General features: G+C 40.1%; 2 protein-coding genes across 3 annotated transcripts; both read left to right on the top strand.

Annotated features, from left to right (window-relative positions):
- The first annotated feature begins 510 nt into the window (after positions 1–510).
- On the top strand, positions 511–13510 carry adgrl4 (adhesion G protein-coupled receptor L4). Its single transcript, XM_085774450.1, has 16 exons — positions 511–594; positions 1022–1174; positions 3597–3746; positions 4572–4721; positions 5064–5134; positions 5502–5681; positions 6124–6307; positions 6473–6586; positions 7727–7926; positions 9410–9589; positions 10909–11112; positions 11464–11684; positions 12232–12298; positions 12442–12533; positions 12691–12859; positions 13004–13510. Exons 1-16 carry the CDS (start codon positions 549–551, stop codon positions 13064–13066), a joined length of 2244 nt encoding a protein of 747 aa, XP_085630576.1. The 5' UTR covers positions 511–548; the 3' UTR covers positions 13067–13510.
- A 1996-nt stretch (positions 13511–15506) lies between these two features.
- vtg3 (vitellogenin 3, phosvitinless) lies at positions 15507–26842 on the top strand. Of its 2 annotated transcripts, none has more exons than XM_085774443.1 (28): positions 15507–15615; positions 16238–16258; positions 16351–16502; positions 17254–17505; positions 17626–17787; positions 17883–18031; positions 18150–18300; positions 18662–18819; positions 19833–19998; positions 20092–20217; positions 20316–20534; positions 20875–21092; positions 21182–21279; positions 21361–21485; positions 21590–21691; positions 21789–21908; positions 22047–22236; positions 22348–22435; positions 22593–22778; positions 22965–23103; positions 23200–23368; positions 24246–24355; positions 24447–24533; positions 24933–25139; positions 25586–25731; positions 25884–26022; positions 26148–26261; positions 26465–26842. In XM_085774443.1, the coding sequence occupies exons 1-27, from the start codon at positions 15576–15578 to the stop codon at positions 26253–26255; spliced, it is 3828 nt and encodes a 1275-aa protein (XP_085630569.1). In that variant the 5' UTR covers positions 15507–15575; the 3' UTR covers positions 26256–26261; positions 26465–26842. The 2 variants fall into 2 exon arrangements, with proteins under 2 accessions (XP_085630569.1, XP_085630570.1); XM_085774444.1 differs by having other exon boundaries at positions 24447–24524; positions 26465–26761.
- The last annotated feature ends 184 nt before the right edge of the window (positions 26843–27026 follow it).

Raw genomic sequence — 27026 nt, 5'->3', positions numbered from 1 at the left:
TATCACCAGTTTGCTTGGAGATGAATCACAGCTATTTACACCTTTGTCTGAAGAAGGCTGAAATGTTCAATAGAAGATACACACACACACACACACAGCACTGGAATGTGTGTGTGTGATTTTGTGTACAGTCCTTTGCGGAAGGGAGGGGGTCGTCCTTCAGTGAAGTTAGTCGGTGTTGTTTTGGCCTGTGTTTACACAACCTACTGTTCGTGCTCCACTGAGAACAATGGCATTGAGGCTTCCAAAATGGCGACAATGAGTCACGGTATCAACAACACTCCAATAAAAATCTAATGCTGCTAAAACTCATTTTATATTAGGTGTAAAGTGGAGCTAAGTGGGAGGGAAAAAATGTGTTCGTTGCTGCGTGGGTTTGAGAGGTTGGTGAAGAGATCAGGCTGTATGTTTTTTGAAAGCAGATTAAAGACTAAGACAGGAAGGGCCAGGTTTAGGGAAACAGGAAAACTGATGCAAGGAAATGGGCTACGTCACCAGCCAGCCCACCACAGTCTGTGCTAAAAGTAAAATCCAGACTCAGCGCGAGTATGGAGTCTTTGCTCAAGTCACCAATGAAACTTGTACTTTTGACAGGTACGTGAGCTTATCTACGCTACATCCCGGCAGGTGTTTTACATGGAGGCTGTTGTTGTAGATGTATCTGTGTTCACGGGGTCTCCATATTAACTACGATGAGTTTTTTGGTTTTGTGACGGTGACGCAGTCGAGCTTGATATGTGATGATGTCATTGTTATATATTCTGACTTTTTTCGTTTTACAACAGATCATTTGTGTTGCTACCTTAGTTGTAGTCTAAACTTGTATGTACTGCTGTTACCAACACTGGTTTCACAGGTGGCAGGTTAATTCAGTCAGAGATAAAGAAAAAAAAACATTTTTACTGGAACTGCGTGTGGAAAAATAAGAAGCAGTGGCATCATGAAATGCTCTGGAATATCAGTGCCATGGTTTCAACTTATACTTACCACACTTTGTGTCTTGTTCTTTGTGTCTACGCAGCATGGCTCTCCAGTCTGATGGACCCATGCAGCCTCTCTGACATTTGTGCTCATCCTTGTCACAAACTTGCTTCTTGCAAGACAATAAATGGGTCGAACAGCGCCTGCTTCTGTGACCATGGATATACGGGAGATGGAACAACATTTTGCGATGGTGAATATAGAAACACAGATCTACCCATATTACAAGTATTTACTATGATGAAAGGATACAGACAGCCTTGTGTGTACTAGCTGCCATGGAAGCTTTGAATATTTTAGCAAGTCCTTTCTTTTTTTGTGTCAGCTCATCATGAGCAGACAAAAGCACTAGGCCAACTTTTGTACACATATGGGTTCATTTAATATTTTTTAGAGCATGGTACTTGACTGTGTAGTGCAGAGTACTAGGATTGAAGCTTTTGAAAATATCTCATCCACCAGATGTGTTAAAACCACTTAAGCTGCCTGCTCGTAACAACAACAACAGCCACTATTACGTTTTATCAGAATTTAAAAGGGCATAAGCACACTGTAAATGCCATTAAACCACTATTTGTGGTCATTTGATCATAATATAGTAGGCCTATGTTCTATACAGTACTGCTCTTCTGCAACTGTTTAATTATCGCAAATATTTTATTGTTATCCCTAAATAAATCCCTAAATTAATCTAACATCCCAGAATGTTGCATGTCTTAGTCCTTAGGCAAGAAGGGAATAAACTAGGTGTAAAAAAAAATAATTAAATCAATGTTCAAAGAAAGAAATGTAGCTTTTCATTCTCAAGATTGAACTTTATTACATTATTTTTGGCCTTTTTAAAACATGAAAACACCACGTGAGTGAGTTCAATCTGTGTAAGTCGTTTGAACGATTATATCTCTATCATATTGTTTCAGGGACACAGTTGGCACACGCTGTGGGTCAAATGCAACTTGCCCATGTTGTATTCCCCGCCACCTAGCTGCAAGCTCATCTCATTCAGAGATAATTTAACAGAGCAAACACAATGTTGAAAATCTTTATTAATTCATTTCAGTGGCTAGTGCTGCCTCACTGTCAGTACTGTTTATGTTTCTGGGCTGTTTAGAATTCCTGGAACCCTTTTTGTTTCCTGACCAAACCTGATCACAATCACAGCACAGCTTACATATTTCAAGAGCCAAAAGTAAATCAGAATGTGAGTAATACAAACACTGTGGAGAAAGATTTGAAAACAAAGAAGCACAATGAGGTTCGGGGTTAATGGAGTTCCTTTGTAGCAGAAGATCTTAAAATAAAGTCAGAAAAAAGGTGATATTTTTAAAATCTTCAAGACCAAAGTAACTACAGCAGGCAACACAGAATCTGCTGCGCTTGAAGATAAAACCAAGGCATCAAAGGGAATCAAAAAAAAATATGTGGGTGAAATGTTTGTGCAATTGTGATGGTTTAGGAGTCCTGTGTGTGATGGAGGTATTTCCTCTTTGGATATAGTCACCTCCCTCATCAGAGCAGAGGATTTCCTGTCCAGGACAGCTTTTGTGCAAAAGGTGCAGAGGAGAGGAAGAGCAGAGCGTCCATCATACCTAGTCAAGTGAAAACAACAGTGGAAAGTCTCACCAGGTCATTTCCAAAAAGCTGGGAGACAAAAAATCAAGCTGGAACAGCATTTTCTACAGTGAGTGGACCAAAGCAGCATCTGTAGCAGAGTGCTTTCTGTCTGGTTCTTTGTAAACCTGGCCAGGGAAATGTTAAAAAAACAAAAACAAACTTTAAAGTAATTTCAGTTATTTCTAAATCTAATTGAGGCAAACAAAGGCTCAGCAATCACAAATGAGAATTTTAAAATTGGCATGTAAGGTGGAAATAGGCAAGGCTGCAGTCAACATCAGACTGCTAAAATCAAGACCAGGACTCAGGACAGGGGTCAAGTCTTTAGAAATCTAATTGTGGAGGGAAGCTGAAGTATATTTGTGTCAACATCCACTCAAATCCACATTAATATTGTGTGTCCTCATTTGCACTCTTGGAACAATCCAAATCTTTGCTCCTGAATTGGTGGGCAAATGCATCTCAAATCTACAGATTATAGTTTTGGTGTCTGTTTTTGGAGATGTTAGGAAATGTTGTCATCATGAGCTCGGAAATAACTCACAGCACCAATTTAAGTTGACCACAAACGACAAAGTTCCCTTCTGATAGTCCAACCATTTCTGCATGATGCTCAGCAGTAACAGAGGAATAAATTAACTGTTGAAAAGGCGTGGAGTGTGAGACTGAAATACCTTCAGCTGCAGAGCACAACAGTATTCAGCTACAAGACTTCCAGTTTGCTGGAAGAGGAGAAGATACACTCTTGATAAATGTACACTTACAGAACACTTTACCATTATTCTAATGCAATTTATATCTCCACCAAAGACATGAGGCTGAGTGGTACAAGATCAGACACTTTTCTGGAGCACACTGGTCAGTTGGAGTCGATCCACTGCCTGGATTAATCACAGCAACATAAAATCAATTGGTTAAATCTGCCACTTTAAAGAGGCATAAAGTCTCTTGTCCCTTGCTAATAACCTACTTTACTTTCTGTCCTCATCTTCTCACCGCAGATGACGACGAGTGCCGGAATGTGACTAATATCTGTGGGGACAGGGGGACCTGCACCAACACAGAGGGCAGCTACTTCTGTACATGTGTCTCTGGATACACGTCGACAGGAAAGGACCAGTTCCAGCCCAATGATGGCACTGAATGTCACGGTAATGTCTCATTCACTGAACTCAATATTCTTCATAGCGGTCACATGATCTGTAATGTTATATTAAATCTACTGACAGATTAGCTCACGTACAGCTGGAAAAGATGTCATTGCTGTGTGTGTGTGTGTGTGTGTGTGTGTGTGTGTGTGTGTGTGTGTGTGTGTGTGTGTGTGTGATGGCAGTTACAGTACCACACAGCTGTGAGGGTGCCAGCGCTGGGTGTGCGTCTGTGTGCAAACTGTTTTCACTTTCACTGTACTGACAGAGGACCTCACATACAGCTGGGCAAGATGCCATGTATATGAGTGTGTGTGTGTGTGTGTCTATGTGTGAGAGGGCAAATACCACACAGCTGCGAGGGTATCAGAGCTACATGTGTCTGTGCGCTTATTGTTTTCTCTTCCACTGTACTAAGGAGGATAAACATGTTGGAGGCGATTTTTCCCCTCAGCCTTTCACTTCCTTCCAATCTGCTATTCTGAGAAACCATCTGAGATCGTTTGCTCCACTAGAGGAACAACACCTTTATTGCAGCATTTAACCATTCCTGCAGATTTCTAACAGGGCGGTGCATGTGGGGAAGCATGGCTGTAACATGTGTTACATGTGTTTTCTCCCAAAATCAGTTATGTACCGTAGCATATGAGATATTTGATATTTGTATAAAATCATTAGCATCACTTTACAGTTTCAGTTTCTTGAGGTAAAAATTACAAAAGTGTAGGAGTTTCTTCAGCTATTGTGTTTGATATGAAATATAAGTTGTGTTTAGAGTATGTGTGGTTATTTTTAATCAGATGCAAACTCCTAATTTGCATCTTTCAGATATTGATGAATGCCAAAAGGTAGATGTCTGTGGACCAAACTCAAAGTGTCATAACACCATTGGATCTTACAATTGCACCTGCCAGCGTGATTACGTCCCATCCTCAGGCGCTAAGCACTTTCATCCCGAGAGTGGTGTGCGATGTAAAGGTCGGTATGAGGATGGCGGAGTACACACACACACACACACACACTATTACTTGAATCCAAGGACATACGCCTTTCTTCATTATTTTCTCTTTCTAATTTCTCTCACACGTGCACACGCAACGCAGAACACGCCATTTTAAACAGAGAATCTATTATGCAACACATCAAGCAAAGGGTGCAATCCTTAATTTTCTGATGTTTGAGGCTATTCTGATGACAAAGAGACCCAGGTGATGTGTTTTATGAAATTCAGACTTTACCGTGACATTCTCTACCCTTGTGAAATCATTGAAATAAACTCAGCAAACGAAGGGCCTACATTTGATAATTGTTGTTTTTCAGAACATCCCCAAAAATACTGCCATGACAACATCGGGTGCATCACACAGACTGTCAACAAAACACTTGAATATGTAAGTACCCCTCCTCCATATAAGGTGACGGTGGATGTGATGACACTGCCCTCTGTTGGAGGGAATGGAAATAAACATGAGCTGAAACTATAATGAGCAGTGGCAGGGACACAGAGCAGCAGCCACTCACCTGTAGCCTTGTTCTGCCACCTACAGGCAAGAAAAGTAACAGCAGCACAACTCAGGGACACAATTGTTGATTTGTGCCATCTACAGGCAAAGAAAAAAAAAACAAATTGAGGAAATAAAGTTAGAGAGGAAGAAAATAAAACTGCTTCAAAATGATTGTTTCATACAGACGAATACCACAACCTCTCTTTTCCTTCAAACACTTGAATACAAATGTTTGTTTCCCCCCCCTTGCTAGATGAGCAACCTCACGGAGCCCCAGAGTCTGCTGAAGGAAATTGCCAAGCAGACGTCCGGTGAACTCACCTCAGTGGAAGTGATTGCATATGTTGAGGCCTTGTGTCGCTCCACGTCAACATTGGCTGCAGGGGAGAAGGATTATACTGTCAAGCCATCAGTCATCAACTCCACTCTTTCAGTAATCTTTGTTTACCATTCTTGTTTCACAGTCAGCATCTGGAGTTCAGCCTGAAATGCAGTTATACTTTGAACTGGTTTAGGGAGGAAAATGCTATCAAACACTGTCCAGTTCCTTCTTGTACACTGTTTAAAGACTTCAGAGAGTGCAGTGTTGCCTAACCTACAAGCTAACAGTAAATGAATACAGTATTTTTTTTATAGTGTAGCACATGTACAAATAATACAAATATCCCAGATGCTGTAAAACTAAAGAAAACATGTGCTACAGCATGTGTAACCGATGCTAGATTATATCTAGTAATTAATGTGAGGTCAAAAGAGGCAGGCCTGAGTAAACATAATGTTCAAACCATACAGTATCTAATTGAAAACACATTGCAGTACATGCATACATTACATCACATATTATTATGCACTTAAAAAAGCTTCTTTCCCAACAGAAATTAGTAAAAGCAGTTAACAACCTGGTGGAGAAGGATGAACTGATGGCTTGGAGCAGAATAAAAGAGGAGCGTCGGGAACACACCATCACTAAGCTGCTGCATGCTGTTGAAGAAAGTGCTCTGACATTGGCCAACAACTACAAAACTCCAGCTGAGCTTGAAATCAAAGCTAGCGAAATGGGTGAGATAATTATTAACACAGAGAGCTCTCACTGACGCTCAAATTATATTAAATTGTCCTGCCATTTATCCCCACCTGTGTGCAGAGAGGGAGGTTTTTGGATAATTGTCATTTTCATACTTTTAATTTCTCGATATCCCCGCTTTATTCTATCCTCCGCCGCAGAAATGAAAGTGTTCACCTTTGATGCGCATCACACAAAAGCCAAACTGTCTGCGTCCATGGGAGGAGATCGTATAGATCTGACTCCGAAACTGAGACCAGAGGAGGACAGAAATGGTAAGAAAACACATATTTGATTTGTTAACTCATTGAGTGCCGCGCTCCTTTCCAAAGTTTTAGTCAAGTGTACCGGCAATTTAGACCATTTTTGACTTTTTATTTTAGAGCCATAGTGTATTCTATATTATTGCCACCAACACATACTGTAGCTCAATTGAAAGGTTTAACTTTATGCTTCAAGTGACCACAAACCGTTTGTTTCTACGTGCCTCCGTTCCTGAGAAAAGTCAAGCTAAACATGGCTGGGTTTCACCAAAATCCCTCCTTTTTTTCTAGAAAAGGAGATAGAGCGTCTTTTATGAAAGCTGCTCTGTTTGTGTCTGTCGCTCTTCTGACACTCGCATTTCTGGATCAAAGGGCTCGTATAAGATAAATATATACAACAATTGTTGTTCTATTCACAAAACCACCATCGGGGGCGGGGGGGGCGCCACTAAACAACAATAACACAGACGCACCGTGCCGTGTCACAGCCTCTCGCCGCGGAACGTGAGGCTCTGCCGGCCACAGCGGCTCGCGAACACCGGTCCCGCCGGTGGTCGCGGTCCGTCTGTGGTACGGGTCGGTGACGGCGGTCTGCTTTGGTCCAGAGACCATCAGATTTTACCGCGGGAGGACTTTGGGGAGGACACGGTGTTGCTCCAGATGAAGACCGGGCGGACTGTGGGCTGAGAGCTTCCTGTTTCTGCTCTGAGCTGCTGGAGCAGCTGGAGCAGGAGCGCAGGTGAGGGCGGAGCAGCAGCGGAGCAGCTGCGGCGCAGCTGCGCTGCATCTGCATGCAGAACTCCGTTTGCAGAAGCTGAGTTATGATAAAAACTTCCAGATCATGAGCTGTCATGTGACTTTGATCGTCATCTATTTCAGTTCTCCTCGTCGTAGAGTCCCCAAATTTACATATAATGTGTATTAAAGTGTCTATTTTCATAATTTAAAAAAAAAGCAAAAAACGAAAAATTCCGTTTTTGGCACTCAACGCATGGGAACGAAAAACGAGAAATTACGTGGTTGGCACTCAATGAGTTAATAATAATATTAATAGAAATAAACCTAATGAACCATGTGATGAGACATACAATGAGTTTGACTCCCTCCTGCTTGTGTTAAACTTTTTTTTTCTCTCTCTCTCTCTCTCATCAGGAAGTGTGTCAGTGGTGTTTGTGCGGTATGACAGCATCGGTGGCATCTTGAAGCCGAGCAGCGACCCAGGTGTCACCGACTACTCACGGTATGCAGAAACAGGGGAAATCATTGTCAACTCCCAAGTCATAGCAGCAGCCGTCAAACCTGCTGACGTTTACCAACTTGACCATGTCACCTTCACTCTGAGACACAATGAGGTAAATACTGCACAGACTGCTGAGGCTGGCTACATTGTTTTGTTTTGTTTTTTTGTCTTTTCGATATCCTTTCTTCTTCAGTGAAGAGAAAAAAAAACCCAGTTGCAGACCAGAGTGTGAATAATCTCCCTCTGTCAGATATAATCTCTGGATTTATGAGGAGCAGCTTTTATCAGAACTTTTATCTTCTGTTTTAATTCAAAAGGATGTCCTGAGTCAAATCAAGGAGACATTTCCTTCACTTCTCTGCTACTTTTAAACTCACTGCTTCCGTTTCTGTGTCATATCTGATTCATTTACCAACATCAGCTTCCAGTAGGAGCTTGCTCAGTCTGCAACATCAATATCCCAACATATATATCTTTGTGTCATCATTGCATTCGCTTCCTTATTCCACTGGCTCTGACAGTAACTTGATAACTGCCAGAGTTTCCATTAAAGTCAAATTTAAAACAAACTCACATGGGAGGAGTAGTTAGTGCCTTGTGCAAAGTTTTATGAAATTTGAAGATTTCGCTCCATGCGTTTCCACAATGACCTCTCAGTCAAAGGGAAACGGTGGAGGAAAGGTGACTAGACAACAGAGGAATGTGGGTGATGAGGGAAATAACCCTAAAAATTAATGTACTGGTATTTTCTTTTCAGGTAATGAAAATGTATGAGAAAGGGAAATCATTATTTTTGTTGGACCCTTGAGGTTTAAGATGCACAAAGGGGGTGTTGATTTATGTTGAGCTCTGTAATTTGCCTTTAAAGAGCAACAATCAATAATTTTGGCTCCATTTTCTTGCAGACACTTTCTGCTGGCAAACTACTTTTGTCTTGTGGCACTATTTAGTTTTTTTTGTTTGTTTGTTTGCATCTGTTTTGTAATTTTTTTAATTTACTCACTTTACACCTTCTATACTCATATTGTTCTGGGTATATGAAAAAAAAGGGTATAAATTGCTAATTTGTACAACCTAATTATGAAAAATAAGGTACAGACAGGGCCATGTGCAAAAAAAGAGCTCTGCTTTGGTATTTTTTTTACCAGTAATTTTCATTTTGAATATTTGCCCCCTGCAAAATATTTGGACTGCTGTGATTTCTTTCCAAAGAAAATACGACAGCTGCCACTGCTCTGGCACAATGTGCACAGTGTACCATTGATTTTAAGTCACCATGATAATTACCTGATGTTTTATTTTTCTTACAGTAAGTCATAAAGTTGTGACATGTTTTCAATTAGAAAATAAGTGAGCCCTGATGTGAGAATCCATGACAACTAAAGTAACAGCACTGAATCCATGAATTAGAAAGTCAAACTTTGGATGGAGTGTAATTAACTTACACAATAACTTTGATGAGGACTGTAAAATCAGTTTTTTTTTTTTTCAAACCCCTGATGATGTTCTACCACAGAGCAACGCAGCGCAAAAACTAATAAACACAGCAGCATCCACAGTTTACGGCGCCTTTGCTTCCTCTCTGTCCCCTGAAGCCCATAGACACTAAAGCTGATGTGACGAAGTGCGCCTTCTGGGAGTACGAGCCGGACAGCCTGCAGGGCCACTGGGCCACTCACGGCTGCAAGACCGTCCACGTCACCAGCAACACAACCACCTGCTCCTGCAATCACCTCACACACTTCGCCATCCTCATGTCCTCTGGGCGAGCCAATGTGAGTGGTCATACATTAAAAAGTAACAACTCTAACAGCAAAGGTATTTCCCTTTTTTTTCCAGTTTTCCACCAGGGCTTTAAATTATTTATTGAAGTGATTTTAGGAAAAAGGGTCAGTCATGGTGAACACATTTCCTTTCAGGCTCACATCTGGATTTTGCAAGTATTCTCAGTGATTCCTTGACTCTTCTAATTTTTTATCTTTTTACATTTTAAGACAGACTATAACTTTTTCTGTTTTAATAAATCCTTTGATGGTCAAACAGTAAATGTACAGATGTTTCCACTGCTGCTTAGTGCTTAGAGTGAGAGGTATTTAGCAAATGAGAAAATAAATTATTATATATACATATATTGTATGTGTGTGTGCAAGTGTGTGTTTATTTGTTTGTTTAGTAAGTGATGTATTCTTTTGTCTTTAGTGAAAACCTTGATCTAAAACAGCTTTTCGTCAGTAAAAGAAAAATGGCCTAATTTTCTGCATTGTTAAAATTATTTGTCAGATAATCTTTAAGAGTTTTTAAAGGGTTTATTTGGCTTAAGAAGTGGGATCATTTACAAAATCCATAAAGGAACATTTAATCTTTCAGTTTGTCTGAAAAATACAAGATAACATATGTCAGAAGAATACATGGCTTTGTTCGTCATATAATAAATTATTAAGATAGAATGAATGTTACTATCAACAATAGATAACTTATCATTATATGTCAAAAGAAAAGTACATAAAGGCACATAATTGTGAACTTGTTTTCTATCAATATAATATTTTGAAGGTCCATACTAATATCTTGCATTGATGTTGCTGATAGATTAAATACTGTAATATGCTAATCTTTATTTTCACTTTTATGTCAAGATTCCACTTTAGATAGTGTGATGATGATTCATGCTGACTGATTGTTGTAGAGTTTCATGCAACAAAAAAGGATTAAACTCAGTCAGCAGGTATCCACCCAGCATTCAGCAGCACTACCTCCACCACTTTGTACTTTGAATTTCACACATTGGCTTGCAGGAAAGTTTGAGATTCAAGAAAATTTGTAAATTGAAAAAGGAATTCACCAAAACAAGAAAACAAATTAAATAATTAAGTTAATTCAATTAAATCATGCAAAGATAAAAATGTTTGTTTTTTTTCTGACCTTTTTAATGCAGTAACACACTATGTGGCCGGCTGGTGTCTGAACCAGAACGAGCCCGGTGTGTCTGTTGGTCAACATGCTGGAGTAACCCCAGCAAGAAAACACAACAAACTCCAACTTAAGCCCAGCATGAACTGTGAATGAAACACCTCCCCTTCCATTTGCTTCTCAGCTGGTGGCCCACTATACCATCCTGACCCGGATCACCCAGCTGGGGATGATCATCTCCCTCATCTGTCTGTCCATGTGCATCTTCACCTTCTGGTTCTTCAGTGAGATCCAGAGCACCAGAACCACCATCCACAAAAACCTGTGCTGCAGCCTCTTCATGGCCGAGTTCATCTTCCTGGTGGGGATCAACATGAAGACACATAAGGTGAGTGCTGGATGTACTAACTGAAGCCCAGTGAAACAAAGAAAACCCTCCTGTTTGTGTGTGTGTGAATCTAACCCACCATTGTGACAGTTCATTGATTAAAAACTCCTCTTAGTGTGAGCACACCTGTGGTCACTCACTCACTCTGTCAGCAAGTAAGTTAACAAATGGTGAAAAAAAAACACACACACCTCAGAGATCAGGTCAAAGAAACAAACCCGTACCACTGAGACTGCAAATGATCCCTTTTTTTTTTACATATTGGAGCAGAATTGCTAATTTTACACATCATAAAATTATGAATTCCCTGTGTCTCACTTCCTCTCTCCTCTTTTGTCTGTTTCTTGGCAGCTCTTCTGCTCTGTTATTGCAGGGCTGCTGCACTATTTCTTCCTCGCGGCCTTTGCCTGGATGTGTATCGAGGGCATCCATCTGTACTTAATAGTGGTTGGCGTCATCTACAACAAAGGCTTCCTGCACCGTAACTTTTACATCTTCGGCTATGGGAGCCCAGCCGTGGTGGTGGCCATCTCAGCAACGTTAGGCTCTAGGTATTATGGCACCGATAAAGTGTAAGTACAAAAGCACTGAGTTTTTTTTTGTTTGTTTCTTTTGTACATTAAGGTAGGAAGACAAAAGGCTTAGACTAAGATCTTTTTAAACTCATTCAGCATTTTTTTTTAGAGAGGAAAGATAAACAAATTACATTAATTATAAATAAGAGGGGACAGAGATTAAATTTGGCCTGCAGGAGCATGGAGGAAATTGAAGTTGCTTAGATTGCCTGGTAGAAAGTAAGTTATTAACCAACTTAAAAGAAAGTCGTAAGATAAAATAAAAATCGTAAGAAAGTAGTATTTAAAAATTGAGGTGGCCATTGTTCATTACTGTGTGAAGAGGTCGCTTTTCCAACTAACTGTTTTGCACTTGTAGGATCAGAAGAGTTTGTAGTGCCTCATACACAATGTCATAATTAGAGTAAAATGATAGATGTATTGCTTCTGTAGGAGAAGGTGTTATTGCAATAACAGGATTTTTTTTTTGAAAACACACTCAGTCAATGAAGATGTTGAGATAAACTATTGAATAAAATAAGGCTTTTATGCATTTGTATTCTAGGTGTTGGCTGAGCACAGAAAACCACTTCATCTGGAGTTTCATTGGGCCTGCGTGTTTGATCATTCTGGTAAGATCAGATTTCTTTGTAATATATAATAAAATAAAAACCACTCAATTAATTGAATCCATCAAACGGGGGTTGTTTCAAAGGTAAATATTCATTTGATCATGTTTGTTTGTCATGTTTGTTTTGGTCGGTCTGCACTAAAGGTTAATCTCTTGGCTTTTGGAGTAATCATCTACAAAGTGTACCGGCATACTGCTGTGAAAAAGCCTGAAATCAGCCACTATGAAAACATCAGGTAGGATTATCTGTGCTCATGTTGAATAGGTCAAAAGAATATTGAAAAATCAAGTCCTAAAATTCCCTTATCTGTTGGATTATCCTGGTATCGTGTGGTGTCCGTGCAGTGTCGCGTTGCTCCCACACTCTGTTGAAGTCGGTTTGATCACCCTCAGGTCCTGTGCCCGTGGTGCCTTGGCCCTGCTGTTCGTGCTGGGAGCCACCTGGACCTTTGGAGTGCTGCACATCCTCCACGAGACCACCCTCACCGCCTATCTGTTCACCATCGCTAACACTTTCCAGGGCATGTTCATCTTTATCTTCCTCTGTGTGCTGTCCAGAAAGGTAGGAGAAGTGTTAGGGTGTCTCCTCATGTTTTCAGTGATTTAAGTTTTAATTCAACAAAAATTCAGTGAAATTCTGTGTTTTTGGTTTTTGTCAGCAGTTATATTATATTATTAAATTATAATTTATATGTTCTTGTTCCAGATTCAGGAGGAGTACTACAGACTTTTCAAAAACGTGCCATGTTGTTTTGAATGCCTGAGATGAATCCACGCAGTCAAAGCCTGATCATCATCATCTGCATTTGTACAATAATACTCGACACTACAGCTTTGCAATATCCTGTGACTCATGCTTTCATTTTTGGAAAATGCTGTGGGAGGAATTGTTCAGTACAGATGTCTAATAAACGACAACATGTAGCACTTGTAATTTTTAAACCTTGTTTCCCTTTTAAAAGACTTAAATCATCTATATGTCATGTTTGTGTTATATTCAGGAGCTTTCTGTACAATAAAAAACATGCAACTGTATCTAATGTTTCACAAAAGACACTCATCGGAGCATAATATTGGAATCAAACTGTTTTGTTTGTTTTCTGTTTAATTTAATACATCTTCAATTACACTAAAAATAACCCACAGTCTGTTGTCTTTGTTCCTCTCCTGTGTTTGAAATTGATTTGTAAATTATTAAAATGAATGTGGCAAAGCAACACAAATCTCGGCTGCTCACTTCTTTTATGTGCACAATCAATGGTCTTGTTTAATGCATCATTTCACCCTCTCTGAACAACCATGTGTACAGCGGATTAAATATGAATCGTTGTGAAGACTCTGTCCATCCTCTGGTCCATGGCAGTCAGGTAGGACAACAGCTCCATCTACTGGACCTAATGAGGAACTCTCTCTCTCTCCACTCTGCGCAGACACATGGTCCTCTGTGTGTCTTGTGCGGTTTGTTTGTATCTTCTTGGTTCATGAGGTCTGTGTTGTTGGTTTTTCATTCTCATCAAGCTGCATCCTGGGGATTATAATGTGTTTAAGAAGCATCTGCATTTATCAAATTACTCATGAATCTCTCGCCATTTACAATAAATTTGTTTTTAATGTGAATTTTCTATTAATGAAATGTTTGAATCCAAAATAATCAAATCCAGAAAAAACTAAAGGAGACATTTGTAACTATTGCTACTGAGTAGACAATGTTAGCATGTTAGCAACAGCTAACCAGGATACCAGTATGGAAGAAACACGTTCAGATTCAAAACTTATTCCTTTACTCTGCAAGAGCTATGTGGTGAAAATAAACCAACAATGCTAACTGTTGTATCTACTGTATGGTGGTTCTTTTCTCCTGAAGTTGTCATGCTAACCAGCTAGCCAAGGCCAATCTCAACACTTTCCTTTACCAATTCTCTGTAGCCCTGAAGACACAAAGGATGTACTGTAACATCTTGTATTATGAAGACACAGATAGCACTACCTTCTGTCAAATCCCACTTACAGTAAAGAAATCACGTTCAGTGGATTATCCCAAACACAACACCCAGTCTAGTCCACAGATTTCTGCCCAGAATCACACTGGAAATGTACTAAAATTAACAAACATACCAAAAACCAGTACCACATACAGTAGGAAGCACAATGCAGTGTGATGACAGAATGAATGAATGAAGATTATGGACGATATTCTGCACTAATCCTATCAAGAAATCAGTGTGTAGCCTTTCTTTTGTTAGACAAGCTCTCAAATCCAGTCTCCTTGCATCAATCGGTCTTAGTGTTGATTTGTTTTTCACCCTCTTCCCATTTCTTTAGGGTAGCAGCCCTGCTGGCTTCAGTCCCTTTGGCCATGCACAAATAAAAAAGTAAACGTATGAATCTTCAGAAGAATCCAAGTTTGACTGATTCATATTTAAGATGAGATTTTGGAGCCCTCTAATGGTAGACACTGACATGAAATGTAAGAAACGGAGATGGTCAGGTGTAGCCTATTGAAGCCTGAGAATAAAAGAGAAACGATAGCTGAGAGAATCCTTAAGTGTGATTACACAAGGGACTCCTGTATTGTGCAATCTGAACATAACTCTAAAAGACAGAGAGAACAGACACTTAGGCTGATTGCTGCTTGATGTCATCACCCTCGAACTGCTCATATAAGCAGAGCTGTTTGTGGAGGCACGTTGTTAAAATTGGCATGAAGAGCAGCGATTCTCCACACTGCTTGACTTTGTTTTATCCAGGAGGAGAGCTTTATGATGCCAGGGGACAGTGTATAAAAATGTAAGACTGGGATTTGCACTAATATTCAAGAAGTAGAAGAGTAAAAACCAGCCAACATCTTCCCTTCTTTAAGTCCATGGATTCACTGAGGGAACAGATGCAGATCCCACTGAGCTCATCCTTCCATTCAGCTGTGAAAAATCTGTTTTCTGAGTGATTAAAATTGGGAATGTGGCTTTGAATGTTTTTAAATATTTAAAACAAACCACTGAGTCTGACAAGCATAGAAACCATTATGTTCCTTTCCTTTCAGCAATATAATCTGATTTTAAGTCAACTCAACTCTTGAAAGTGTTTAAGTGTAAGGTTTACACAACCACATATAATTGCAGAGAGTTCTATTCATGTCAGGCTGACAATGTCACAGGTTAGCATGGCTCTAGTAGAGACAACGTGTGTTTACTTTATATCAGCCAGCCCCCAGAGAAAAGTCTCACTGGAATATATAAAGGACAAATGTGAAATGTTTGCTTCCACCTCTCAGTTTCACCATGCGGGGGCTTCTCCTCTGCTGCTTCGTGGCCTTGGCAAGTAAGTGTTTATCACTTCATTCATTTTATTTCACCCATTATCCTTCTCATTTTCATTAATTTGTTTTTGCTATTTAAGAGCAGTCAGGTCCACATTCACAAGCCTGATTATTCCCACTTTCTTTTTTTGTGCCTATATTATTCCACCATTCAACATGTGGAAATAGACATTAGGAAATCTAATATATTGATCTATTTGCTGTTGATCAATCATGAATAAGAAGCTCAAGCAATTTTGGGAAGAACAACAAAGATTACTTTTTAGAGTGATTTAAGTATAATTTATTCATTCTATATCATTCATTTCATTTAAATCACATGAATATATTACAGTTTTTATTTTATTTAAACTAAATTGTATTTGAATCATGTGTATCACTGTGAATACATTGTTAGCTTACATTATAGAATTGTATTAAGTTCAGTTTTAAGGCTGAAATGATTAATTTTTGGTTATCCATTTGTGTCTTTCTTTTAATGTGGCAGATACAAATTTTTTTCAAACATTTTATCCTGTTTTCTTTGGGATAAGTTGATATAAAGTATCCAAATTAAATATAAAATGTGCTCATATCTTCACAAAAATTGTAGTACTGACACTATGTCTGACTTCCTTCTTTCAGCATGCCAAAGCGTCCGCTATGGTGAGTCTTTTTGTCTGCATCATAAAAGTAAAAATAAAAGATTTCCCATATAAACATGTGAGATGAAACTTAAATAAGGAAACATGTTCCAGATCTCGGCCTGAACTCGAGGAAGACCTACGAGTACAAATATGAGGGAGTTGTGAATTTTGGACTGGGCCTACCAAACCTTGCTGAGTCTGGAGTGAGGATGATGTGCAAGATTAAGATCTCTGGTGCGTCTGCACAAACATTCATCTTGCAGGTGAGAGCGGGAATAGAGGGAAATAAAAAAGTTACATGGAATATGTAGATAGATAGATAGATAGATAGATAGATAGATAGATAGATAGATAGATAGATAGATAGATAGATAGATAGATAGATAGATAGATAGATAGATAGATAGATAGATAGATAGATAGATAGATAGATAGATAGATAGATAGATAGATTTCTTTATTGTCTGCCCCAAAGGGTAGCAGAAATTTGTCTTTGACAGGGCTCATCATGCAATGCAATGTGTCATGCATACCCTCATTAAATAGTACAGTGTTAACAATGACAGGTTGTTGGCTTATTAATTTTATGCCTGACTCATAACTGGCCATGCATCACTTGTAATTAATCATTTATTCATGTGGCATAAATTATTTGGATGTCATTTTAATCAACACCTGTGAAAAGGCTGAATCAGCCCCAGTCATGAAGATTATGTTCAAAGTGAGTTCCCCATTTAAAGTGCTGCAAAGTTCAGACACTATTTGTCACAAATGTTTGTAGTTCAGCAGCTGTGCAGCCAGGGCTGTATGTCTGTCTCCTATAAACCTCAGTCATCCAGCAGCAATTCGTTGTCATCTGTCACTCATCAACAGCTGCTGCCATCAAACTCTGAGCTCTAACAATCCATTAGAGCAGAACAGAAAAAATACTGGCTTTCGTCTGACATGAGTTTGAGCAGAGAATGAGAGATGACATGAGAGATGAAACTTCTTATTTCCATCTCTGCTTCAAAGGTCTCAGATTTAGCCTTCGAGGAGTTCAATGGCTTCCCGGGGAAAAGCGGCTTTAACGCCTCACCAAAGCTTACCAAGCGTATTGCTGCCCAGCTCGTCAAACCCTTCATGTTTGACTACGCCAGTGGACACGTCGGTGACATCCGCGCCTCTGCTGAGATTTCTGACACTGTTGTCAACATTGTGAAAGGGATACTGGGTTTCTTCCAAGTCACTGTCAAGACCACACAGAGGATCTATGAGCTGGAGGAGGTGAGTCACTGGCTGACAAATAACAACAACTCTGTTCTGCAACATCTTCATTTCTCAAAATAACTTCCACAGAACTGCAATAAGAAAAATATTCTAACAAAGTTTAGATTCGTTTTGTAGGTCGGCATCCATGGCAAGTGCCAGAGTAACTATGCGATTGAGGAAAACAAGGAAACACAGGACATCACCATCACTCAGGTTGTGGATGTCACTAACTGCCGGGAGAAAGCAGCCATCTACAGGGGAATGGCTACTGCTGTGCTAGACCAAGTCTCCAAACAGGTCTGTTTATCTCACTGCAGATGGCTCCGACTCCTCAAATATAAATTAAACTCACCAAAAGCAGATCTATCTTTCTTTTTTGTGCTCCAATCTAGAGAGGGGAATCTGTCATTTCAACAGTGAGATATGTTTACACAGTCAAACCAACAGCAGAGGGAGGTCTCATTACCAGGGCTCATGGCCTGGAGCGACAGCACTTCAGTCCCTTCAATGTGAAGGGCGGCAGTTTCAAGATGCAAGCGACGTAAGACGAAAAAAAAAAAAGAAATAAGACAAAAAAACAACAACTGCATATTATGTCTATTCATCCACATTGTCTGTCTGTTATACAAATCGGCTGCTTTAAATAACTTCTCCTGCAGGAAGGAGATGGTGCTGCTCGGTGTGACTGACACTGTGAGAGCCTTCACGTATGGGCCAGTGGAAAGCAGAGGAAACCTTGTTTACAAGTTTGTCAACGCTGCAGCTGATGTCCCGGTTTTGATGCAGAACCTGGAAAACCCAGTGCCAAAGGTAATAAACATTGACACAATGGCACCACTTAAAAATAGTATCTCCTCAAAGTAGAAAGTGGCAGTAGAACTCTAAAGGATTCCCTGAGAGATACAAAAAGTAAATAAAAATGAGAGCGATAAATGAAAAATATTAAATTAAATCATGCATGACTTGATGTTAAATGTATAAAATCATTTTCCTTTTATAAAACCAGCTGAGATGAAAAGTGTTATCTCTTAAAGCAGCCTTGAGTGAAGAACTGTAATGATGTTGTGTAATGAGGACCGAATACAAAGGTCATATATGCTAATGAGTTCCAGAAATGAAAAACATAAGATACATTCCTTTCAACAGCTGCAGCCTCTCATTTTCTTTCCAGGCTATTGAGCTGATCAAGCGCCTGGCTGAGGCTAATCGCTACCAGATTGACAGTGCAACAACTGAAGATACTATAAAGCTATATCAACTCCTGCGAGTGACACCTTATGAAGGATTAGACGACATGTGGAAACAATTTGCAGGAAATGCAGAATATAGGTTGGTATAATTATCATACTGTGATATAAATGGAAACCTCATTATGGGACCAATAACATAAAGAATAAAGGCTGTAACATTACATTCAGAGAAGAGGAAGTGGCCATTTTTTAGATGACTGACCTTTTGAAGAGCGTTTGCCCTTGTACTTGATCTTTCAAAAACTAGATTAAAGGTGGAATTATGTCCCTCTGGGCTGCATGTGGACTAACATTGACAGGATACAATACATCCTGACAGGAAATGAGCCATCTAATCAACTTGCTTGGAACGTGCAAGTTTGCACGATGCCTTGTTGAAGTATTTGAAGGTGTGGACAGCAGCCTCTGTGACCTACACTTACCCATAACACCCTTCTCACTGTAGCATATCAGCACGGTAACATTATGTTAATTAGTGCAGTGCACCTCTGACTGTGTGGAAATGCAATTATTTTTGCTGCGGGAGTTGGGATCTTCTGTGTGCGTGAAATTGTTGCCCAAACTTGTTGACCTTTCATTTCCCTTTACATACCCAGGAAATTTTGAATTCTAAGGTTATAAGTGAAATTTGTGGGGATAACTTTGGAGTCATTGAGGACGTTCTGCTTAAGACTCCATGCGAGACTCCTTCATCGATAACCTTTAACCAAGCTTTCCATTACAGTATGAAGTAAGAAAATGGTCCCAGGCCATCTCTAAAATCTGATACTGATCCACTTCAACTGATTAGGTAATTGAAGAGTATCCTCCCACTTAGTTCGGGAAGGATTAAGTGTGGTACATTACCACTGATGAATGATTTATTATCATGTGAAGCATGATGACAGAAAGGTGACGAGTGAAAGACTGCTTTTCCTGCTCATTAAGATCGAGACAGCTTGTATTTCATATCGTACAAGAGCAATTAAAAGAGACATCTGACCTTGTCTCCCGCAGCTTTTCCATTTTTCTCTCTTTTACTTCATTTGACATTTAATCCTTATTATAAGTATTGTCTCATTAAGTCTTTTTCTCTCACTTTTCAAATGTTAGACGTTGGTTTTTGGACATGGTTGTTGAGGTTGGCGATGCCAGAATCCTGAAGTTCCTGGAAACAAGGTTTGAAGCTGCCGATGTTACTGCAACAGAAGCTCTGGAAACCACTTTACTGGCGATGAACCATCTCAACCCTATTCCTGAGTTGGTTGAGATGGCTAAAGTGAGTCCATAAGTCTGAAAAACATTTTGCACATTGAGAAATTATACTATGCACACTCTCTACAAGAAAGTCTTTCATTACATTGTTTTTCAGATGTTCCTAGACATGCCCTTCAGTAAATCAAACACCTATCTGTGGCACACTGTGGTGCTTTCCTATGGTTCTCTGGTCTACAAGCACTGTGCATATTACACACCCTGCCCAGTCGCTGCAGTTCAGGTAATCACGCATATATTCATGCATTCTGACAAAAGGTAAGTGGCATCAACAACCTTCATGTGCTGAATAAAAGGTCTTTTACTCCACTGCTGTACCAGCCACTATTGGAAATGGCCACAGAGGCACTGAAGACTGGCAATGAGGCAGAGATGGTGATCATTCTGAAAGCTCTGGGGAATGCTGGTCATCCAGGCAGCATTAAAACCATCATGCGCTTCCTTCCCGGAGTGGCCGCCAACCCTGTAGACCTGCCACCTCGTGTGCTGAGTGCTGCCGTGCAGTCTATGAGGCTCATAGCTGCCAGAGACCCTCACAGTGTAAGGACCATATATAATGAGAAAGGACATTATAAGACTTAAAAAAAATATATATATATCACAGCTCTATGCGTGCTCTTAGTTCAGTTTTCTAAAACGGCAGGTAAGGGTAATAATGTTCAGCAATCCTGTCAAAATGGCATGTCTGCTTCATGTCACAGAAAGTGTATATTCATATACATTATATATTCATTCATTTTCTTATATTATGTACCATTCAAAATTCAGCTCAGAAATGTATAGGGACTGTGTTGGAGCAGAACAGAAATGACATCAGCAGTGAGCTTTGAATGTGTGAGTGTTTCTGAACTTCTAATCATTATAATACTTCTGTTGTCAGGTCCAAGACATCACCATGGCTCTGTTCCTGCAAAAGAACCTTCCCGCTGAGATCCGCATGCTGGCCTTCATGATGCTGTTTGATACTAAGCCGTCAATGGCTCTGGTGTCCACAGTGACCACACATCTACAGCAGGAAAATGACCTCCATGTTGTCAGCTTTGCATATTCCTACCTGAGAAGCTTTGCCAGATCCAATACTCCTGACAACCACTTCCTGTGAGTATGACTATACAAAAAAAGATCGCTGCATTTCTTTGTTTATGTTACATGACACATCATCCCCCTTGTTGTGGTCTCTGCAACAGCTCAACTGCCTGCAACGTAGCTGTGAAAATCCTGGCCCCTAAATTTGCTCGCCTCAGCTATCACTACAGCAAAGCAGTGCGCATGGACTGGTTTAACGGTGCGTTCAAACCTAGATTCCTGGATCCTGAGATTTCCTCAGGAACTGTTGCATGACTATTTACTCTTTTCCCCAATGCAGATGATTTCCTGATTGGCACGGCAACAGAAGTCTTCATGCTAAAAAGTGCAACAAACATCTTTCCCACTGAAATCATGATGAAAGGAAAGTTTTATTTCATTGGTAGGATTCTGCAGATACTGGAGGTACAGTGATATACACTACTATTGACACTTGCATTCAACACACACATGCTGGATCATCCAAGTCATGAACAGTCATCACTTCTTCTTTATTTTGAACGCAACAGCTTGGTATCCGTCCTGAAGGAATTAAGGAGTTGTTTGGTTCGAGCATCCCTGGATTTAATGGAGATCTAAGTTTCAGTGACTTTCAAGCTATTTTCAATGTGGTGAGCACATGATTGAACCTTAAAGGCAAAAAGTAATAATAATAATCACAACTGTACTATGACTATTTGTGTGAACATTATGTTGTGTTTTGTTCAGCTTAAAAACTGGGAGGTTCTGCCTAACGATAAGCCACTCGTTTCTGCCTATTCACGCGCCTCTGGACAAGAGTGGTTCTTTGCTGACGTGAACAAAGAGTTCATTCAGAATATCATCAAGGTGAGAGAAAAAATAAACAAAGACAGTGAGCTGTCTATGTCTATGTCAAAGCCAGAGCAGTCAACAAAAAAAAGCATTTTGCTGTTAAATGATCTGCAAAAGCTGTTACATGCTGCTGTCGTGTGATTTCACCTGCAGGCTGTCAGTCCCTCTGCAGGGAAAGAAAGCCCTCTGTGGCCTGTGATTGAGGATTTACAGAAGGGAATGTCGTGGCATCGGACCAAGCCTTTCTTGATCTTTGAGGTCCGCTACTTCCAGGCTACCACGCTGGGTCTCCCGCTGGAGATCAGCAAATATTATGAAACAGTCAATGGGATCACTGTTAATGGTGAGGAGAGGATTTGTCAAGCATATAACTCCCTTACAAATTTAATTAGTAACGATTAATGATCTGATAAGTGATTCATTGATTCTTTTTTCTTTTTTTTTCTTCATGTAGCTAAAGCTGCAATAAATCCACCAGTGACTGAGCGTCTTGGACAACTCCTGACCTCAGAAATTTCAGTGGAGAGTGATGGCTTTGTTGGGTAAAAATATTCACTGTAACTAAAAGAAGCTACACAGCATGGCAAAGAAACCATGTTATATCTGATCATGTTATCTCAACGTTGCCCGATTGCCTTTGCATACCATTTATATTCAAACTATGGAGCTGCAACTACTGAATTTCCCTTTTCTCTTTAGTTACACAAAGGATTTTTGGGTTTTCTATGGGATCAACACAGAATTGTTTCAGTGTGGCTCTGAGCTGAAGGCTAAAAACCCTATCGGTATTCCATGGAAGTTTTCTGCCAAGATCAACGTCCGAGAAAAGAAGTTTGAACTTGACTTTTCTCCATGCAAAAAAGAGTTTGACATTGTCTCAGTCAGGTATGTCTTAAGGTTATGAGGAATTCAAAAAAAGAGTTTCATCTTTAGATATAAACTACGTATAATATTGTCTGAGAAGTTCTCGTACTATGTTTAGTGTTTATGTTGCAGCATGCACTTGTGCTGTTACACTTTGTAGCCAAACTGCCAAGTTTAAAAATTCTAATTTTTCTTTCTGACCAACAGCTCTAATGTGTATGCAGTCTCCAGGAACATTGAAGAACCAACTATGGCTAAAATGACCCCAATCATGCCCAATGCTGTTGACTCCAATAATGAAGTAAGACACACGGGCCCGACTGTTGTGAGACCTGAGTCAGATCAGGTACAGTCAACACCTTAAGCAAAATATTGTTGCCGTTTAGCTAATGAAGATTAATACTTAATGATTAATCTCCTTATGTCGGCTTCTACGTAACAGATTGCGACACCAAACATCTGGCATCCCAGGGCCAAAATGTGTGCAGAGAGTACCATTTATGGAGCTGGGCTATGTGTGGAATCTGAGTTGAGGAGGGAGTATTATCATGAAGAATACCCCCTGTACTATTTTTTGGGATACACCCATATGGCCCTCAAAGTAGTCCCAGGTATGAACAACAAGCCTGACGCATTACACCACAGATCGCTGCTTAACTCACATGACACACTGCTCAGTGAAATGTGGAAGCTGAAATGCCACTCCATTCCCCAATTTGCAAACATTGCTGCAGCAGTCACTGCATACATTAACCAGTCACCCAGTAGGCTTATTACAGCATTTCATTAGTGAGAGAACACCTGCAGAAAAGTCGACTAATGCTATTTCAGGGGACATTTGTGGAGAAAATAACTTACTCTGCAACATGTATACCACTGCTTCTTCTTTTTTTTTTTTTCATTTTACAATTTTGCCATGATTACAACAGCCATATGTGACATCACTGACACACCCTGGAGTACACATCTACTCCACAGCAGAAAGTTAAAGCAAAACGTTGTCATAATTTCCAATGCAAAATTACTTCCTGACAAAGACTGACTGTTATCATCCCTCTCTGACTTAAAGCTGAATAAGAACAGTACTGAAAGTCCCTAAACCTCGCAATGGGTATTTCTACTGTAAGGCTTGTGTATTAGATAGAATTAGATTGTACGCAGGTTCACATTATGGTAGGCCCTAGTAAGGAGGATCATCTTACAGCTACTATAACATCAAAATGTGGAATTTTCCTTCCTGACAATCTCCAGATAGCCGGTAGCACTTGATAGCGATAGCAATAGAGCAATAGAGCAATAGCACTAGTAAAAGGTAGTAATAGTGGTAGTAGTAGTGGTGGTGGTTGTTGTGGTAGTGGTAGCAGCACTAGTGGTACTATTAGTAGCAGTAGCAGTGGCAGTGGCAGTAGCAGTAGTAGTGGTAGTAATATTATTATGATACATTTCTCTCTTAATCTTTTGCTAATGTTGCCTGTGCACCTTTATTAGCCCAGGCAATCAAGGCGATTGACAAAATCCACATTGAGGTTAATGCCGGCCCGAGCAGACATCCAATGAGCACACGCCAACTGCTTGAGACTCTACGGAGGCTTTCCAAGGTATCTGGCTACCCTTGCAATGTTATTATCTCTGCACCTGCTCTGGTGTTTTATCAATTCCAATTCTCCTGTTCCTAAATTGTGTTTACAGGAGGCCATTCAGCGAGTGGGCCTGTCCTCCGATTCAGCCTCAAGCGTCACACGATCTCATCACAGCCATCACGTCAACGTAATGGAAGTACGCTGAACATTCTCCACAGAGAGACGCCGACATTTGTTTCAGTGGATAAATAAGGCTGTTTGTACTGAGCAATCTAATCAAATGAAATAGCTGTGATTCATGATTCATGATCCCACCATTACCCTGACAGAGGGGAGCCATGTTTAGACTGTGAGACTTCTGTGGCTCATCTAACACATACAGCAAAAAAAATAGCTTGCTCCCTCAGCCCCATTGTCCACCACATCCACTAGTTAGATTTTAACCTCAATCACAATGACACACGGTCACCTGGGTGTTTTTATGACCTCACTATTTCACACATGATGGATGAAAGCTGATCAATACTCACATATTGGGCATGGCGCACACAAACCCATTACAGCCTACTGGCCTGCTTTCTATCTCACTCTTTAGGTCTCAGACTCGACACCTGAAGCTGTGTTCAACATCAAAGCTTTGGCAGTGAGTGGCAACCAGAAGCCTGAGGGTTACGAAGCAGCTGTGTACTACATGCCCGAGGCAAATGCTCAGAACACCCAACTGATTGTGTCCCAGGTTGGAGAAGATACCAACTGGAAGTTGTGCATGGACACCACTGTGAATGCCCGCATTGATGCAAAGGTAGATATAAAACACACAAGAAAAGCAGAGGAGCTATTTCTATTTATTATGTACTGTTGTTAGTTTAACCCATGACCAACACTTATCCTTATCAAAAGATCTGCTTTGTAACCATATTCTTTATTCCTATAAAAGAGCCATTTGAGGTTTCTTTGAGGTGTCATGTAGATTGTTTGTAGGACAAATGTGTTGTTGGCTTGGCTGTTTGTGGGGTGACTAGGGTTTGTAGGTACTAAAAAGATATGAAATTATATAATATATGAGGCATAAAGACATAAAAAAAGACTGGTGACAAAATATGTGTTTGCTGTGTGGGACTGACAAATACTTCAGTGTTGTAGGAAATGTCACACCGGCCATCCATTTACGCTGTTTGTCCTTCATTGTGTGAGATGGCGTGTTGGTTGTCTGTGTCTGTGGCGATTGATCTCTTGTGTTTGGTCTAGGCACACATCAGATGGGGAGCTGAATGTCAGTCCTATGAAATGTCAATGAGAGCTGCAACTGGACATCTGCCTGGGTCCAAGCCAACACTGAAGGCCAAAGTACACTGGACCAGGATCCCAGAACCCATGGCAGAGATGGGAAGAAGGTGGGCTTCAGTGAATTAGCAATTTATTAGAAGAATGTGAAACAGTGGCTTTCTATCATGTCATAAGAGCAGGGTAGAAACATTCCCTGTGTTTAGTATGATATACAGTATACTGGCATGTGCTGTTGAACTTTTACTTTTACATTTCTCAGGATTGGAAGCTACATCCCAGGCATGGCGTTCTTCCTTGGCTTCTACGAGCAAAATGAGAGGAATGCCAGGCAGGAGGTTTCTGCCTCAGTTGTTGCTGCCTCAGCAGACAGCGTGGATGTGAAGATTAAACTCCCAGAGGTATCGCAGGAAACATTCACTTCCTACATTTTTATGCAAAACTTCTAAATCCCCCGCATTGCATGTGACTGATCCTGACTGCTGTTCTTACTCAGATGTGTCATTTTCTTCTGTCTTGTCATTAGTATACAGTCTACCGCCAGGCTATTCCATTTCCGCTGCCAGATGCCGGTTTTCTGGAGTTTCACCACGGCACCACAAATACCACAATAGATGGATTTGGACATGCATGAAAACATGTGAGCTACATAAACCAGTCCAACTGAGCTTAAATGATTGTTATACTCATTTTCTATCTTAAAAAATAAAAAATAAAAATACTGCGTACTTTTGTGTGTGCGTGGATTGTTCTAGACAGTTTTATATGCAAAGCAGATGAGCAAAAACAAGCAAAAAGCTGTGCCATTTTTGCTTGCTTTCTAAAATATGTTTTGCGTTGCAGGGAGACAACAAAGCCCAGATGGGAGCCAGATGTCTCCTTTCACAGTGATAACACTGCATCCAAAAATCTCACCACCATGATGAAAGTGAAGATCATAAAAGATGTATCAGGAATCCCCTCAGATGTCGCCAGTTTGGAAATAACCTGTAAAGGTCTTGATTTATTCATCTGAGAGCGTGTTAATATTTGAACATCCTCTTTTGAAGAAATATTGTGTAAATTCATGTTTATGTTAAAAAATATTGTATCTTCATGTTATTGGATTTCCCCAAAACAAGGTCCTTTATTGTAAGGTGATTACATTATCATCAAATTATTGATACGCAGTGTGACACTAGGGTACAGTCTCAATTAATAAACTTTAAAATTCAAACAACATCCCCTCTGTCATAAAAAAGAAAGTAATTTACATGACATCATATTTACCAGATATCCTCAAAATATGTAAAATATAAAGTGGGAACTGAACAATGAACAATCCAAATGGCTGGCAGGTTTGCTTTCTCTCACAGCCAAATTGGCAAATAAACAAGTGTTTGTTAACAGGTTCCATTATTCTCTA

This window comes from Trachurus japonicus, chromosome 4 (genome assembly GCF_045865225.1).
Source record: "Trachurus japonicus isolate A0001 chromosome 4, Traja_1.0".
In the NCBI taxonomy this organism is placed as follows: Eukaryota; Metazoa; Chordata; class Actinopteri; order Carangiformes; family Carangidae; genus Trachurus; species Trachurus japonicus.
The sequence above is the reverse complement of the archived record's forward strand: the minus strand, read 5'-3'. Positions and strand labels throughout refer to the sequence as shown.